This window comes from Miscanthus floridulus, chromosome 2 (assembly GCF_019320115.1).
Source record: "Miscanthus floridulus cultivar M001 chromosome 2, ASM1932011v1, whole genome shotgun sequence".
Lineage (NCBI taxonomy): Eukaryota > Viridiplantae > Streptophyta > Magnoliopsida > Poales > Poaceae > Miscanthus > Miscanthus floridulus.
Window position 1 is genome coordinate 161,556,509 of NC_089581.1, and position 18,757 is coordinate 161,575,265.

General features: G+C 44.5%; 1 protein-coding gene and 1 pseudogene across 4 annotated transcripts; one reads left to right on the forward strand and one right to left on the reverse strand.

Annotated features, from left to right (window-relative positions):
- Positions 1 to 4,255: 4,255 nt before the first annotated feature.
- LOC136535356 (protein VAC14 homolog) lies at positions 4,256 to 15,993 on the forward strand. 4 transcript variants are annotated; one of them, XM_066527646.1, is made up of 20 exons: positions 4,257 to 4,703; positions 4,797 to 4,910; positions 4,990 to 5,058; positions 6,320 to 6,409; positions 6,481 to 6,600; positions 6,693 to 6,721; positions 6,822 to 6,964; positions 7,047 to 7,141; positions 7,306 to 7,392; positions 7,507 to 7,614; positions 7,729 to 7,820; positions 7,982 to 8,063; positions 8,267 to 8,332; positions 9,655 to 9,770; positions 9,897 to 10,017; positions 10,098 to 10,259; positions 10,345 to 10,473; positions 10,887 to 10,955; positions 11,686 to 11,952; positions 15,527 to 15,993. In XM_066527646.1, the coding sequence occupies exons 1-20, from the start codon at positions 4,614 to 4,616 to the stop codon at positions 15,575 to 15,577; spliced, it is 2,100 nt and encodes a 699-aa protein (XP_066383743.1). In that variant the 5' UTR covers positions 4,257 to 4,613; the 3' UTR covers positions 15,578 to 15,993. The 4 variants fall into 4 exon arrangements, with proteins under 4 accessions (XP_066383755.1, XP_066383759.1, XP_066383743.1 ...); XM_066527652.1 differs by having other exon boundaries at positions 4,993 to 5,058; XM_066527658.1 differs by lacking the exon at positions 11,686 to 11,952 and having other exon boundaries at positions 4,256 to 4,703.
- On the reverse strand, positions 12,431 to 14,359 carry LOC136513631 (uncharacterized; annotated as a pseudogene).
- Positions 15,994 to 18,757: the final 2,764 nt, after the last annotated feature.

An 18,757-nucleotide genomic window follows, 5' to 3' on the forward strand; every position in this document is an offset into this window, starting at 1 on the left:
AGATATCCTGAAGATACTATAAGATCTGTCAGGATATGTTTGATCTCATGATTCCAGTAATCTGTTATTACTTTCCAGTTATCTTCTAGATCTAACCGACTTGTAACCCTATTCCTCGGGCTATATAAGGCGGATAGGGACCTTCTCTAAACTCATGCAATATCACACGATAGCCAATATAATCCAATAGACCACAAGAGTAGGGTATTACATCATACTAATGGTCTGAACCTGTCTAACTCGTGTCTCTGTTGTCTTCTTATTCTCGATTACACGCATCTCTGCCGATCAATCTACCTTCGTCGGATACCTCTCGGAGGACTGCCGACGATATTCTATTGATAGTTTTCATGTTTTTGAGATACATAGATTTTACTACATACGCACTTAGATATACACTATGTCTAAATATCCCCTCTGTCCATAAAAGAATGCAATATGGGATTCGTGTTGTCAAATCAGTTCAAATTCGATCAAATTTATAGTAAATAGTATTAGTATTTATATCTTTAGAAAAAATATTATGAAAATATTATAAAAATATATTCTATAACTAATCTAATGATACTTATTTTTGTATAAAAACGTTAGTACTTTTTATATAGATTCAGTCAAAGTTCAAATTGTTCAACTACTCGAAAAGCGACAATCACATTCTTTTTTTGGACTGAGAAAGTACATAACAAAAATAATGTATCTAGAAAAGACAAAATATTTTATACTTTAAAATATAGTAGTAGTTAATGCGCTATAGTTAACTTTTTGCCTCCGTGTCACCTAGTGAATAAACTTTGAGTATATATTTTGGTCATAAACTTTGAAAGTATAAATTTTTGTCCTTAGCTTTTTAAGTGGTTCACCTGATATTCATATTAGTTTATTTGACATTAGATTTAATATGACACGTACAATCAGCAGCCAGTGTGGTGTGTAAATTGCATTAGCTCCTCCTCACTCTCATCTCCCTTGGTATCCTAACCTACTGCACCACCAACGTTGCACATCACCCTCATGCTTGTCGGCTCCTCTCATCCCTTCCCCTCTCATTCTCTACTCCCTTCCCAAGCGGCATTTTGCACCGCGTGAGTCGCACGAGCGTAGATGCCGGCAAGCCGCACGAGCGCAAGCACTCTCTTTGCCACCGAACACCACTATTAGCTCCTCTCTCCCTTTCTTCTCCTTCCTTTCTCATGTCCCAAAGTGGTGGCACACAGTATAACAAGCACGGGTACTCACGAGCAGCACGAGCGTAGGAGCAAGAGCACCAAAGCAGTGGTGTGCAGTTGAGGCCAACCTAAGAGATGGGTTTGGATCACTAATAAAAACTTAACTAAGGGCATCTAGCATGTGTGAAACCAACCTTAACCTTAAGCAGGGCCACATATCAACAGCTCCGGTGTTTGGGTGCCTGTCCCGACCTAGTAGCTGCCACGACAATTTTAGTCTTTGTGCGCACACCCCCACTCGCGCCTCGCACCGCCTCGCGCTAGGCCCTCTGGGAATGAAGAAAATTTGCACATTAGGAGAAGAGGTCTAGGTGCCTTTTGCACGACACAACACCCCTCGCCCCTCGCCCACGCAACTAATCATGCGGACCTTGCATCCATGAATCTCTATCGATCAATCTACCTTCATGAGATATCTCTCGGAGGACTGCCGACGATATTCCGTCGACAGTTTTCACGTTTTTTAGATACATAGATTTTACTACGTACGCACTTAGATATACACTATGTCTAAATATTCCCTCTATCCACAAAAGAATGCAATATGTGATTCGTGCCGTCAAATTAGTTCAAATTTATAGTAAATAGTATTAGTATTTATATCTTCAGGAAAAAATATTATGAAAATATATTCTATAACTAATTCAATGATACTTATTTTTGTATAAAAATGATAGTATTTTTATATAAATTCAGTCAAAGTTCAAATTGTTCAACTACTAGAAAAGCGACAATCGCATTCTTTTTGTGGACCGAGGAAGTACATAACAAAAACAATGTATCTAGAAAAGACAAAATATTTTATACTTTAAAATAGAGTAGTAGTTAATGCGCTATAGTTAACTTTTGCCTCCGTGTCACCTAGTGAATAAACTTTGAGTATAGATTTTGGTCATAAACTTTGAAAGTATAAATTTTTGTCCTTAGCTTTTTAAGTGGTTCACCTGATATTCATATCCATTTATTTGACATTAGATTTAATATGACACGTACAATCAACATCCAGCGTGGTGTGTAAATTGCATTAGTCCTCCTCACTCTCATCTCCCTCGGTATCCTAACCTACCGCGCCACCAACGTTGCACATCACCCTCATGCTTGTTGGCTCCTCTCATCCCTTCCCCTCTCATTCTCTACTCCCTTCCTGAGCGGCATTTTGCACCGCGCGAGTCGCACGAGCGCAGATGTCGGCAAGCTACACGAGCGCAAGCACTCCCTTTGCCACCGAACACCACTATTAGCTCCTCTATCCCTTTCTTCTCCTTCCTTTCTCACGTCCCAAAGTGGTGGCACACAGTATGACGAGCACGGGTACTCGCGAGCAGCATGAGCGCAGGAGCAAGAGCACCAAAGCAGTGGTGTGCAGTTGAGGCCAACCTAAGAGGAGAGGGGTTTGGATCACTAATAAAAACTTAACTAAGGGCACCTAGCATGTGTGAAACCAACCTTAACCTTAAGCAGGGGCCACATATCAATAGCTCCGGTGTTTGGGTGCCTGCCCCGACCTAGTAGCTGCCACGACAATTTTAGTCTTTGTGCGCACACCCTCGCTCGCGCCCTTGCACCGCCTCGCGGTAGGCCCGGGAACGAAGAAAATTTGCATATTAGGAGAAGTGGTCTAGGTGCCTTTTGCACGGGAGGAGCCTAGCCAACACCCTCAGCCCTCGCCCATGCAACTAATCACGTGGACCTTGCATACGTGAAGCCTACGTGGACAAGATGTGAGCAACCAATCATCCTCTTAGGCCTTATTCGTTTTATCTTCAAACCACATGGGTTAAAAAGGATTGAGGATAATTTAATCTCCTACGAGTCAAAATCGTCCTCATTCCTCTCCAATCATCTCCGATCCCCTTGGGTTAAAGATCTCGAGGATGTTCGGCTGGTAGGTGGAATAGTGAATTTTGGATTATTTCGGATGGTTGAATAGTATTCTGTGAGAGAAAATAAGCTAAAATAAGCTGAAACAAGCGGGAAGTAGTACAACCGAACGCCTTGGAAATAAACAAGCCCTTAATTTGAACGAATTCTGCTGGTCTATATAAAATTCTTTCCAACATTAAAACATGTTGTATGAATATTGTGACTCATACAAACAACATGTCTTCGCATCGTCCCTGAAAAACATAAGGTCTGTTTGGTTTGTGATCAGAATGTACCATGCCCTAGGTCAGTCATGCCATAGTTTTTCTGGCAGCTGTTTGGTTCGCTGCCACAGATACGGCCGTCACACTTTTTAGCACGCTATCCCACACATCATAAACTCATTTTCTTACAAAACTTTGCCACAAACGTGGCTTCAATTTTTCTCACCGAACTTTCTCTGACAACCATAATTTATCAAAAATTTGGCATGACAAACTAACAAACAGGCCCATAATTTGTTTCTCTACGACTTCATTATACAGACCGAAAAAGGTCGAGGCAACCAAACAGACACAGACCCTGTCCCTGAAAAACAGGGAACCGTCGCGTCACGTCTTCAGCAATCCTCGAGCTAAACACGCGTTAGACTGTCTTCAACAAGGAACCCATATGGACACCTAAACCTAAAATGGGTAGCATGAGACCTAAAATCAGCCTCCAACATAGTACGTATACGGGAAATCTATTTTGTGTTGTCAGAGAGACACAACCCAAATATAAGTATCCTCTCTCCTAAAAACCTATTTGTAGAAAGGATTATCTTTTGAGTTGAAGAAGATGTCGAATATGTATTAAAGTTTTTGCCTATAGCGCTATCTAGAGGATAAATATGTCTTATATTTTAGGCGTTGATGTTGGAGATGAGCAGCTCCCTTTTCCGTGGAGAGAGAACCAGTGGACAGCGGACACGACCGGAGACCCTCGCATGGATACACCTGGTCCACGCACCGCGCTGCTCGGCTGACGGCCAGTCCACCGCCTGACCGCCCGGCACCGGAGCCGAGCCCCCTACGAGGCTACGCCGCAGTCCAGGTCATGAATCCCGGCCCCACTTGCCAGGCTGGCTTCCGCCCTGGACCATAGTCCATCACCCACAGGAAACAGGCGCCGTTAATGGCCGCCACAACGGTAAACGTTACCCTTGCGGAGGAGAAAGAAAAATAGCAGTAGCGCCCCGATCCCCTCTCCTTCCTCCAGATCACACCACCGTCGCCTCCGCCTGCAAATCCATTCCTAGACTCGAGCTGTTGCTGCGAGCGAGCTCGGGTTGGGGCTCAGGTCTTTAGGGTTTCGCCTCCCCGCTCCTGGTGCCCATCGCCTTGGACCTTGGCCTGTCGGGTTAGGGTTGGGTCGCGGCTGCGGGGCCGTGGGTCGGGGGGTGCGGCCGATGCGGCGATCGCCGGCGATCGGGAGGCTGTAGCGGCGGCGGGGCAGGGGATCTCCTGGGTGGATTCTCCGGCGATGGCCGCAGACGCACTATCCATCCCGGGCGCCGTGCTTCGGAACCTATCTGACAAACTCTACGAGAAGCGGAAGAACGCCGCGCTCGAGGTGAGGGATTCGATTCCTAGCGGGCTTTGGTCTTAGAGCAATCGCCAGGGATTTGAGATGATTTTTTTTTTTGTTGCTGTGGCCTTTGTACAGATTGAGGGAATTGTGAAGCAGCTTGCAACGGCTGGGGAGCATGAAAAGATATCAGCGGTTATCTCGCTGCTCACCAACGATTTTACATACTCGCCACAAGCGAACCATCGGAAGGTTTGCTTAGACCGCCGTAGTTCATGTCTCTGTTCTTATGAGGTCAGATTTGTTGAGTTCTGTGGCACTTTGATGTTAGCAGGGTGGGTTGATTGGCCTTGCAGCAGTTACTGTTGGACTCACCAGTGAGGCAGCTCAGCATCTCGAGGTTTGCTAGTGCAAGCTTTAACTCTTAACTTCTATTGGGTGTATTTTTTTTGAAAGGTCTATTTGGTGTATTCATATTCAACTTTATGCAGTGTCATCCGAAATGGGGTGAATCCTTGTGGCTCTTAAAGGAAATCATATGGCCATTTGCCTTAAAACCTGCATGCATATGTAATCTGTAAATGGCAAGTTGGCAACTACGGGGCTGAAACTGCCAACGGCAACTTGCCTTATTGAGCTTCACCATTGGATCATGCATTCCTCTATTGGTGTACTACATGCTGAACGTATCTATTAGTCAATGATTCCAAATGACTTCATTTCTTGTGGTCTCTAGTACTTTAGATTTCCATTTGCATTTATTGAGATGGAGCTCAAGTATGATTTGATGAATTGTGTATAGTCCTTTCCCTCAGTGCTGAAGGACATTATGCTTACTGATTCACCATGAAAATAGTCACCCCACAGTTTGCAAATACTTGGAGTTTTGGAGAATGACATGGTCTCCAAAACATAGCTTTGATCATTATTTTTTATTAGAATGTAAATGAAAATCCTAACATATTTATTCTTTTATGAAAGTACTTTTCAAGACAAATCTATGCATATGATCATCAAGTTTGGGACTTAAAGGCTTTGTTGTTGTTGTTGTTGATGATGATCATCAAGTTTCTAAACTAAACACATTAAAAGTTTCTTGTAGTCAAAGTTTTAAAAGTTTGACTTAAACTTTGTAAAAAATGTCAATTATTTGCGAACCAGAGGGATTAACTTCTACGAGTTGCAGATATGGCCTCCCACTTTCAGCCACTTCTTTTCTGGCGTTCTTTTAACAGGTTGCATTTGATGATTGGAAAATATTAGTTCTGTACGGTGTTATTCATACGTTAATCTCGTAGGATTTTATGGAGTTATATTGTTGCCATCAGTTGAAATGGATATTGGGGATCTGGAAGAAAGATCAATGAGGGAGATTGTAGGGTTCTACTGAATATTTTTCATTAATATGGTTAGATCTTGGGAATGGAGATAAATTTATTAGATGGCATTGTGTGCTCATGTTCAAATCATATAGTTATTAGTTTAATACAAAGCTTCTGTTACATATACAAATACACTGTTATTGTGCTACTTACATGTCTACCCAGCATAGAAGCTCTGTTAACATGAATTATGTTCAATGCCTACATTATATTGTCCGCGATATTATTCTGTCTTGCCAATTTGACTGTACAATAAACTCTGTTGCTTTGTGCTTCCAGCAAATTGTGCCTCCTGTGCTTAATTCTTTCCTGGACCAAGATAGTAGAGTGCGTTACTATGCTTGTGAAGCGCTATACAACATAGCAAAGGTGAGCATTTAGTTCAGTGATGGAACATAAATTGTCTGTTTGCTTTACACTAATTGAATTTCTATCTTTAGGTTGTCAGAGGGGATTTCATCATCTACTTCAACAAAATTTTTGATGCTTTATGCAAGCTTTCTGCAGATTCCGATGCTAATGTTCAAAGTGCAGCTCACCTTCTTGATAGGCTTGTCAAGGTATAATCGCTTGGACTGTACTCATATATCTACAACTTGCCCCTTGTTTCTCTTCTTAATTATCCCTGATAAGATAATTATTTATCCACCAGGATATCGTAACTGAGAGTGATCAGTTCAGGTATGCTGTGTATGATTGCCTTTTCCTTATTAGTGCCTTGGTTGTTTTAATGTCAGTGTTGATTTCTGATTTGGCCCCATATCTTGCTTTTGCTCTTTAGCATAGAAGAATTCATACCGCTCTTGAGAGAGCGCATGAATGTGTTGAATCCTTATGTAAGACAATTTTTGGTGGGGTGGATAACAGTGTTAGACAGTGTTCCTGATATTGACATGCTTGGTTTCCTTCCTGATTTTCTCGATGGTAATCCCTACCTTTTCTCCAAGTGCATTACTTTTATACTTCTATTGACTGCTCAACAACCTTTCTATCACTACCCCTGCAGGTTTATTCAATATGCTGAGTGATTCCAGTCATGAGATAAGGCAGCAAGCTGATGCAGCACTTTCTGAGTTTCTGCAGGAGATAAAGAACTCACCAGTAAGGCTGCTCTATATCGCTATAAGTCTTTTAACAGCTTAGATGTAAAAGACATTGTGGGATGCCTATTCCTTCAGTTATCCTTTTATTTTTTGTATAAACTCTTAAAGGTTGTCTTCATTTTTTATGCTTTCAATGCTGATTATCATAACTTAAATGAAAAGAATGTAGATTATGGTCGTATGGCTGAAATACTCGTTCGGAGGGCAGGCTCTACTGATGAATTCACTCGGTTGACGTCCATCACATGGGTAATTTGTCTTTCATGTTTTTTCTGTGATCTTAAAACCTAGAATCTAGACTGCAGAAGCTGTTTTAGTATTTGTAAGAATGCCTTGACTTATGGCTTATCCTTTAAAGTGCAGATCAACGAGTTTGTGAAGCTTGGTGGGGAACAACTTGTTCCTTACTATGCGGATATATTGGGTGCTATCTTACCATGCATATCTGACGAGGAGGAGAAAATCCGAGTGGTACTTTCCCGTCTTATGGTTTTGATTCGTACAATTACTGCAAATGTAAACTGTGTGGTGTGTGCCTGTTCAGGAATAGCATTTACTTTAGTTACTGACTTCTTTGTTTGCAAGGTTGCACGCGAAACAAATGAGGAACTCCGTGCTATAAAAGCTGATCCAGCTGAGGGATTTGATATCGGAGCAATTCTTTCAATCGCAAAAAGGTTCTCTATCAAGTCCCATGGAAATGAAATTATGTAGAACTGTTAGGCATCTATCTGTGTGGTAATTTGAGTTGTTTATGCTCTGCCTGTGCTGGTAATTTGATAATTATATCAACATGACATTTGTGACAAGGCATTGACCTTTTGTCCTTTCTTTTCAGAGAATTGAACAGTGAACATGAGGCCACTCGAATTGAAGCATTGCATTGGTTCTTCACTTTGCTGGATCGATATCGTGCTGAGGTACTAAAAGACTGATGCCTTTTTTGGACTGCATTTTGATAAATTTCAACAACTACCTTCAATAAGTACCTGCATGTTTTTAAGCTTTTACATTGCTATGATTTTATTGTCAACTTAGAGTTGGACATGTGATAGTTGCAATTCATTTTGATTAACACAACTCCGTTTGGACCTATGGTTTATTTACATATTTTCTGGAACAGTTCTTGGCGTACCTGAATGATATTTTTCATCCACTCCTAAATGCACTTTCTGATCCTTCAGACGCGGTGAGTTTTCTTTGAAAAGCCTTCCAAACTGCTCTGCTTGTTTCTAGAATTTGAAACTACATCATGTTGTGGGCTGTGATTAGATGATATTATATTGTGCTATTAGTATGCGGTGACTTATAGAGTTATAGTTTTTAGTATCATTTCATTATTCAAGCAAGGTTTGGATCTATTTGGAGGGCACAAGTTGCTATGGTGTGGGCCTGGTACTGTAGCACCACACCCCAGCGCCATTGAAGCTTGGAGTAATAATCTTAGATGATAAGCTAGATTCACATAATCATAGATATAAGTGTTAAGTTAGTTAAGAACTTAAGATGTGATTTGGTCTGGTGAGACAATATCTGTTTGGTGATTTGTTAATTTCTTTATAAAGGGCCCCATCAGCCCATGTGGCATGGGCTATGACTATGAAGGCAGCTGTGAGCACTAGAGTTGAGGCAGGCAAGAAAAAAAAAACTACAACTGTTATGGTCGGTAAGACCTATCATCGTAGGCAGCGTGGCTAACCTAGCACGCGGTCAGGTCTGTGTCTACAGAGTCGGTTTGGAGGAAGAGTTAGAGTCTAAGTTAAGTTAGATGGATTGGTTAAGAGTTGTTTTAGGAGTCCAGGAATTGTGGAGTCGGTTAGCTATGTTTGTGGCAGATCTTGTAACGCCTATAAAGGCTAACCATATGGAATAATAGATCTTAACCTGGGATTGAGACTTACTGTCTCCCTTGGGTGCCCAGCCACGTTACTGTTCATCATCTCCTCTTGCCGCAGCCACCACGGCTCCTGCCCACCAAGCCCTAGCTCGCTCTCGCGTTCCTCGATCTCCTCCATACTTCCTTCGAAGCAAAGCCCGCCGCTGTAACAACCACCCTTCGGCCAGCTGTTCGGAGCTCCAGGTTTTCTTGGAGCCTGGAGGGCATTTCCACTTCCAAGCTCCACCGGTCAGGGCAGGCTCTGAGTAGTTTGCTCCACTCCACTTATCCTCCTCAATTGAGAGTAGGAGTATGCAGCTGCCATTTATCTGAACCATATCACAAGCTAGTATAGGTCCAATTTGTTTAATCACTGATTTGAATATTATTCCAATTGTTGTTCTGTTAGCTAGGATAGGTCCACTATGTTGTCCAAGGTTGAAAATCTGGAGTTCTTTGACAAACCTCAAACTGGATGATATTTATTTTTACCTGGAATGTGGTAGCTGTAGGTGCAACCACGACAGACTACTTACTCCTGTGGAGTAGATGTATAGGTTTAGCCACCATTGATACATTTTGCTAATGAACTGTGAGCATGCCGGTTGTTTGTCACAACATTTTTACTTGTGCAGGTTGTCCTATTAGTATTGGAAGTTCATGCATGTATAGCTGAAGAGTCTCACCACTTCCATCATCTTGTATCCTACCTAATCCGCACCTTCCACAACAACCATTTTCTACTGGAGAAGTATGTAAAATTTCGATTTCTAGAGTTGACTCTGCTTTTTAATCATATATCTCTTGTTTTTATAGGATATATGATTCAGTATTTGGTGAACATATTAGAAAATAATGCTTTGAGGTGCTTCTACAGGCGTGGTGCTTTGATAGTCCGCCGGCTCTGCGTTCTTCTGGGTGCTGAAAAAGTATATCGAGAGTTCTCCACTATTCTTGAGAGTGAAGTTGACCTTGATTTCGCATCCGTCATGGTTCAGGTATGTCCTAATTCTACAACATTCTTCTACTGCCAAAATGTGATTGTGAAACTTGTGCATTATTTTTTAACTACCTGCAGGCTTTGAATTTGATTTTGCTCACATCAACTGAACTTGGTGAGCTCCGCTCTCTTCTTAAGAAGTCGTTAGTGGATTCCTGTGGCAAGGATTTGTTTCAGTCTTTATATGCTTCATGGCGCCACTCTCCGATGGCTACGATAAGTTTGTGTCTACTTGCTCAGGTAATGATTCATTTTGAATATGTGTTGCCTACTAGTATAGTATTCTATTGGCTGATCTTTGGATGTTCTTTCTATATGTGTGTAGGCGTACAGTCACGCAAGCTGTGTTATTCAGTCACTGGGGGAAGAAGACATAAATGTGAAATTTTTGGTTCAATTAGATAAATTGATCCGTCTCTTAGAGACTCCAGTATTTGCTTACTTGCGTTTACAGGTAACTTGTTCTGATAATCCGTTCCTGCAAATTTATCTCTCTCTTTCTCAGGCACATTTGAATTCTGAAACTTGGGGATTTCTACTTGGCTATTTTAGTTTGATTTCTAGTTCCGCATGATCCATATGGCATGATAGGTCTGAACCGATCTTTGTTTCATGCTGTTCAGCTGTTCATCTGTAGTTCTGTACATTTACTGTATGCTCGCTGTCCTTTTGATACGATGTTTTCAGACTATTTGCTATCCCCTAATGATTCCATGTTTAGTTTGGATGCTGTAAAACCAACATGTTGGGGTTTATGTGGTGCAACATGTTATGAAAACTATGATGACTTGTACGGAGATTTAGTTGTTACATCTTACTAATCATTTTGGCTTGGGAATTCCATAACATGCTCTTAAAAACTTGCAGCTTCTCGAGCCTGGAAAACACACGTGGCTTCTAAAAACTCTTTATGGTCTCCTGATGCTGTTGCCTCAGGTATGTTCAATGTGTCTCATCTGTTGCAGTTTCTGCAGCTTTTCTTTGGTTACCGTCTAATGAATGTTTGGGTAACATACACTAGACAAAAAGCTTATGCTGCATGCTACACACCTGTAACAATTTAGCTTCTTGCACAGTTTCTAGAATAGTTTTCACCCAGTTCCGAAACAAAGCATCAGATATTGTAATCTTAAATTAAGACGTGTATCTCATGAATTCATTTTGCCTTTCGAAGATATTATTTTCATTTTGGGTTGGGATAATCAACTAGTCTTCGCTGTTTCATCCCTACTTCCACTAAGAATATCTGTTTCCCAAAAGAATGGTTAGTTTCCTAGTATAAGGGCTGTTTGATACTTTATCTATTATATTAGTTAGGCAAGCTGTTACTTACATTATTTATATCCATAATTGTCAGGAGTCTCCTCTATAAGGAGGTCTATAAGGAGGCTTATTGTAATTGTACACTGAAACTATCTGTTGCAGTAGCTTTGCGATGTAAAAAGTTATCTCCATGGTCCTCATATTGCACTTGCTTCTTCATCTCCATCTTTTTGTGCTTTTCTACTGCTGTATTCAATTTGTATGTGGAATGTGGTCTTTCATATATCTTCTTTTTTGTTAGAATGAGTTGAACTGTAGTTCATTGTTCCTCCTATGAGGTCAAACTTCTAACCAGATTCTGTCGAGAGAGATTACACATCGTGGGGTTTATATGTTTACGCAGCAAAGTGCGGCCTTCAAGATCTTGAGGACTCGACTGAAGACTGTGCCATTCAGTGAAAATCTTAAGCGCACATCTTCAGCAAATCCATACTCTCAGATTCTGCAAGTGACAGAAGATGGCAATAGAAACCAAGATACGCAGAACTATAGTGCAATCAATTTCCCATTCCTTCTCCAGCAATTTGAGAACATGCAGCTGCAGCACCGTAACCATTTGAAGGATCAGCTGCAATCCCGCAAATCTGCTTCAGCTCTAACATTATCTCAGGTTTTTTGCTTTTGCTCACATATTTGATTATGCTATATATCTGATTTGAGTCTTATTGCCTGTGACCGGAAGGTCCCGGGTTCGAGTCGCGGTCTCCTCGCATTGCACGTGGAAGAGAGGAGGACGTGGTCTGTACTCTCGACGCCGGCGAAGGGCCGTGGCGGCGAGAGCGCGGCGGCTGCTGCTGCAGCCCTAGAATCCCCTGGTGCTACAGTAGCGGCGGCACTGTTCACGCGAGGCACAGCAGGAGGCGGCTAGGGTTAGGAAAAATCCCGGCTCCCTTCAGGAAGCCGGAAACAATTCTTGTTTCTGCTTGATTATAACTGATACAGGGTTCTCTTTTTATAGAGATGACTGACTTGACCCCTAAGAAAATATCATAACCGAATCAATCTAACATATCTCTTTCCTAACAAACCAAACCAATCTAATCTTCACGCGCTACAGTACCACGTGGCCCCTGAGCGGCTCCACTGGCCTACGCCTTGTATAATGGGTGCCGGTCATAACATCTCTCCCCGCCTGCGCAAACAGCTCGTCCTTGAGCTGGAAGGCAGGGTAGAGGGTGCGGAACTCGTCGACGAGGGACTGTGCCGTGTGGTGGGAGCCCTGTGGGCTCGTCGAAGACTGCGCTCTGCTGTTGCAGCAACAAGTCCATCAGCGGTTGCTGGGCGTCGGCGGAGAGTGCAGCGAGGTGCTGCTGTGGAGCCGCCGCGTCGAGGCTGCGCACGCCCTGCCAAAGGACGTGTCTGCCCTCACGCCAGAAGGACAGCGTCATGGCCTCGAAATCCCACAAGATGGGACCCAAGGTCCGTAGGTAGTCGACGCCGAGGATGAAGTCGAAACAACCCAAGTCCAATCCGACGCACGTGATGGAAAAGGACTCCGAGCCGATGCGGATGGGCACGTGGCGAGCAATGCCCTCGCAAGGGAGCCGGTCGTCGTTGGCCACGGTGACACGGAGCTGCTCACCGCCCGTCGGGGCGAGCCGTAGGCGGCACATCGACGCGCCATGGAGGAAGTTGTGCGTGGAGCCGGTGTCGAGTAGCGCCAACAGCCGCTCCCCTTTAACCATCACCGGGAGTAGCATCGTATTGTCCGTGCGCATCCCTGCAAGTGCGTGTAGAGAGACCACGAAAGCATTAGCGGCTGCAGGCTCCTGGGCGTCCGGAGCCGCGGGGTTGGCGACGTCATCCATCGCCGCGGCATCCCCCAGCCCGTCATCGATGTAGTCGTCCGATTCGAGGTAGAAGAGCCGTGGGCACACGTGGCCGCGGACGTAGGGCTCATCACAGTTGAAGCAAAGCCCTTGTCGACGCCGCTCCAGTTGCTCGTCCGGCGTGAGGCGGCGGAACTGGCGCACCGGGGGCGCCCCGTTTGCCGCTGCTGGTCCGCCCCCTGGGGGCACAGGGGCTCCAGCTGGAGGAGCACCTGCGCCTGGCACGCGCGGTGGAAGGCTTGGCCGCTGAGGAGGTAGGGCGCCCTATTGTAGAGGCGCTGGAGGCATGGCCGCCGCGCGACGCTCGAATGCCCGGGCCAAATACATGGCGGTCTGAAGGTCGGGTGGATCCCGCATCTCGACGCCGACCTTGATGTGCTCGGGGAGGCCACCCACGTACAGTTCCGCCTTCTGGCGAGGATTGAGGTCGCGATCATGGCAGAGCACGGCATTATAGCGGTCCAAATACTCCTGGACCGATGACTGGAAGGGTAGCCGGGCGAGCTCGGCCAGCCGCGTGCCGTGCGTTGGGGGCCCGAAACGGAGCTGGCACAGGTCGCGGAAGCGTTCCTAGGTCGGCATGCCTTCATCTTGTTCCAGCGCATAGTACCAAGTTTGAGCAGCGCCGCGAAGGTGGTATGAAGCTAGCCATGTGCGATCCGAAGCCAATGTTCGCTGGCCGTGGAAAAACTGCTCGCAGTGGTTGAGCCAATTGAGCGGATCAACGGCGCCGTCAAATGTCGGGAACTACGACTTGTAAAATTTGGGAGGGGCATGGGCGCCATTGGGAGCAGCGGTAGACGAGTCCTCCGCGGATAGGGCGCCGTCGGAGTACCCGCCTCCACCGTAGACGAGGGTACCGTCCGTCCCTCCATAGACGATGCCGCTGGTCGGGGGCGGCTGGTGCGCCTCGGAGGACGCCGCGACCGTGGCTGCCGACGGTGTAGGGGTCGTGGCCATCATGTAGATGGGCGGAGTCGTCGAGCCCATCGCCCACGACGGGATGGGAGACGGCGAGGCCGGCCACCGCAGCAAGTGGAGGGGCACCCCCGTCCCGCTGGCCTGGGGCATGCCGTAGGGGAAGATCGCCTGTGGCTGCGACGGCTGTGGAGGTAGTGGTGGTGCCGGCTGTTGTGCAGGGGGAGGTGGTGGGATGAGGGCGGCCAGGGTCGCCTGCATGGCCGCCATGCCGCGGGCAATCGCAGCCACGGCGGCGGCCAAAGATTCCAACGTCAGGGGCGCTCCCGAGGATGCGGACGACAACCCCGACGCGGCCGACGGCGCTGGCGCTGATGGCAGGGACAGGGAGGCGGAGGTGGACGGCGGCTGCGTGGATGTGGATGGAGGACCTGACATCTTTGATACCAGGCTGATAGGACTAGATGCCCTATCGGTGTTACTGCGTAGGTTATAGGGGTGGAAGAGAGGAGGACGTGGTCTGTATTCTCGACGCCGGCGAAGGGCTGTGGCGGCTGCTGCTGCAGCCCTAGAATCCCCGCAGCGCTACAGTAGCGGTGGCACTGTTCATGCGAGACAGCAGGAGGCGGCTAGGGTTAGGAAAAACCCCGGCTCCCTTCAGGAAGCCGGAAACAATTCTTGTTTCTGCTTATTATAACTGATACAGGGTTCTCTTTTTATAGAGACGACTGACTTACCCCTAAGAAAATATCCTAACCGAATTAATCTAACGTATCTCTTTCCTAACGAACCAATCTAACCTTCACGTGCTACAGTACCGCGTGCTACAGTACCACTTGGCCCCTGGGCCGGCTGCACTGGCCTACGCCTTGTATAATGGGTGCCGGTCATAACAGTAAGGCTCGCCACAGCGGGAGCTCTCTGCACTGGGTACGCCATTTATATATCTGATTTGAGTTGTCATTGCTGCCACAGAAGAAACAGTAGTTGAAATTGTCAGTTGTGTGCTCCTGTTCCACATATGTGCAAAACTATTTAGTTTTTGTAATCTTACCTGCCAAGTATGAATTGGACTATATTATGTAGTTTCATTTCTGTTCTAAGGTGGGGTCTGCCTGAATTTGCCACCTCTATGAATATTGTAACTTTGCATAATAGTGTGTTCTTTTAAGGTTACGCCTCTGAAGCTCTGATTTACTGTTGGAAGTTTTGGCTAAAGCTGCTTTCAGCTGGAAAATAGATTTTGCTGGCTGAAAACTCTAGAGAAGTAACCTGTCACCACCAGAGAAGTGCATTTATTCTTTGGTAGCAGACCTCTTGCTCTAGCGCTACTAGTTTTCTTCAACAATATGACAGGATTTTGTTAAACAATGTTTTCTTGATGTAAAGATGCTTATCGCCTAAGCAGAAGACTAATATTTAACTTTCAACATACAGGAGATACAAAGATACGAAGAAGCACATTCCTCTTTCGCTATCAGAGATTAACAGGCCCCCTTCAAGAACATCCAAATGCATTTTATGATGCATTTGGTTCTTGCAATGTACGATATGTTTGCCGGAAGCATCATCACAAATACGTTGGGGCTTTGGTTAGTCTCCTTGATTTTTTCAAAGGAGGTTGCATAGGGTACATAGCGTGTAATCTTTTTTGTTTCGTTCCTAGATTTTGTCAAGAGATGGCAATTATTTGTTGGAGAAAGCTCGTTTCCGCCCTTTAGCCATTCTTTTCTTAGCCGTTTCACTGCTCATCTGGTTTCTGTAATTTTTCAATTGAAGGCCAAATGAGCAAAGTAGTAATTGGAGATATGTTACTACTGTTCTGCTTATCGATCTCCAATAAATTAGCGTCGCAATGTAAATTCCTGTTGTTGTCTCTTATGATATATTTATTATATTCTATATATGCCTTATCTTTGTCCCATTTTATATTATTATAATATCACATTTGGATCATGTGAGATTGGTGCATTTAAATTTGCGTTTCGAGTCTCTTCTTAGTAGGAGCCTAGGAGGTTATCAGCCTTCTTATTGGTATATCCTACTGTACCATCTATCATGGTAGTCTGGTGTGCCATGTCTGTTTCCATTTTTTAGGTTAATTTTTTTCCCTCTAAACTGAATGATTTTGATACTGAGATGACCGTGGTTTACTTGATTTTTAGACAGAAAGTAGCGTGTATTTTAGGTTAATTCCAGCGTAGCACTGGCACCTCACATTTCGGGTTGCTGGGATGCTAAACTGAGAACGACTGGAACTTCTGTTTGGATCTTGAAAAAAAGTGTCATCCACGTGAAGTAAAATATAGCTTACTGAAATGTCTCTTATGTCGTTGGATGCATCTTCTGGGCATTTCCTATGCCGAATTCAGAGCCATGTCTGGTACATGAGCACGGGAATTCACCTAACAACTTAACATACATTTGTTTCTTGCCAGCTGCAACTTGGACTCCCCTCGTGCTGGGGGCTGGCTGAGCAGTTTGCTGCGGTGACAACTGGTGCCGCCGATTCTCACTTCTCAGCCATCCAGAGTACATATTCTGAGGACAATTTAGCCATAAGTTCAACAAGATGATCTGCCATGACTGACGCTCATTCATCGACAAGGCATATCGTGCCCAACGAACATGCACGGCCAAATCTGATTATTCTTGCTCACTTGGTTCCTTGGATGCCGTCCAAGTCCAACGAAAGTAAAAGCGGAGGACGGCATTTCTTTGGTTACCCAGTACCCACACACTACCACTCCTGTCTCGACACCACAATCACCCCTCAATTCTGCAAACGAGCGAATCTGATGGTGTATGTTAGAAGATGCAAAGATGCTTGCTGCCAAGGGACTGACCGGCTGGTAGCAGTGTGTCCACGTGGCCTCATCATGGTTTGCCATTGCAGTGGTATTGTTCCACAGGATGCAGCAGCAGGCGTCGTTGGTTTTGCTTGCGGCCCTTGCTATATACTAGATCCAGCAATTCCACTTGTGATATTCCACATCTCTAGATAGTAGGCCAGGTTGGATGGAAGACGGCAAAACATTTCCTACATCTGTTAGTATTAGTTTTTTTAGAGAGAGATGATTGCATCAGTAGTTGAATTAATAGGGATTATAGAGCAGTTGAAAACACTGAAAGTTGTACGTTGGTTATTTTACACGGCACTGATGGAAATTGATTGGCAGAAAAGAGTTTTGGCTTGACCTTCCTTCTTCAAAATAAAACTTTTGCACCCAGTGAACGGACACAATGAATTGTTGACTTTAGATTCCATGGACAGCTGGAACCCATTGATGCAAGGAAGATGCAAGATCCTCAAAGAAAATTGGTGGCGAACTACAACTTGAATTCTTGGACGGAAAACAGAGAAACATAAATTAGCTGACTTGGTCTCTTGGGGAGACAGTGTCACACACCTTGGCATGAGTGCATGACTTTTATGAGCCCAAAGGGACATTTTCTTCTGGTGACATTCTCTTCAGCCTCTCAAGGGTTGGATAACCTGAACAGACGGCAAAATTGTTGCCTTGTTGCTTGATGCACCAAAGATCATATAGGGCTTCCAGTGATAGAATTACAGACACAGCATGCTGATCTCGCGGCCTACAATTCTTAAAATTAAAAGATGCTGATGCTGGTGCTGATTATGTGGTCTGCAAATGGGTTATCCAGAACAGCAAAAAAGAAACGAGGCTTGTTCGCAGATTTTTTTTTTCAAAATTCAAAGTCATTTAGGATCCTGGCACAATATGTTGCTTCACAATAGACACAGGCCTTTCAAAAGATTCAAGGAATGACCTTTTTTTTTTAAAAAAAATCAAGACCGGAAACTATAACCACCAATTCGCAACATCCCATAATTGGAGACATGTCAAATAATGAGAGAAATGTGAGAAACCACTAATTTGTCAGAATGGTCATCCATAATATGACGGCATTATACACAAACAAAGTTAATGCCTGAAAAAGAAAACGACGCTAGGAGGGAATAAATAATGTAGAAGCAAAGTCAACCAATGCGGTGAATGGAAGACGTTTGTTGCTCCCTCGGCTGTCCTGCACAGGAAAGCAGCAAACTTACCATCATATTCACTTACTATGGCTAGACGTAGAAGAATATATTGAGAACAGCTCACACACACACAGCATAAGCCCAGCGCTGGCCAAAAGCTCTGCTTCTAGATGTGACAAACTGAACTGATTTGCTGCATTGCCTTGGCACAATATATATATAGGTACTAGTACCTCTACTAGATACATAGCTGTTGGTGAGTACACCAACTACCTACTTCTAAGGTACAAAGTTGGTGAGTACACCAACTACCTACTCCTAAGGTACAAGGTTGGTAAGTACACCGACTACCTACTCCTAAGATACAAGGTTTAGCTCAGCCATCTCTATACTACATAGCTGAAGTAAGCCATTCCTACTTTGGCCTACTGCCTTACTGCTACAGCAGCAGGGAGTGGTCAGCTGAGCCGACCAGTTCAATCTCCTGATCTTTAGCCAAGAGAGAAATGGAACAATGTTCATGAGGGTCACTTTGCATGATAAGTCCTTAAGTGATGCTATGTATGTTGACCTGGAAAGTTTTATGTGTAACCAATGTATGAAATGATTGTGTGACCCTAGGAATAGCTTAAACATGTTCAGAATGTCATTATGAACAACTT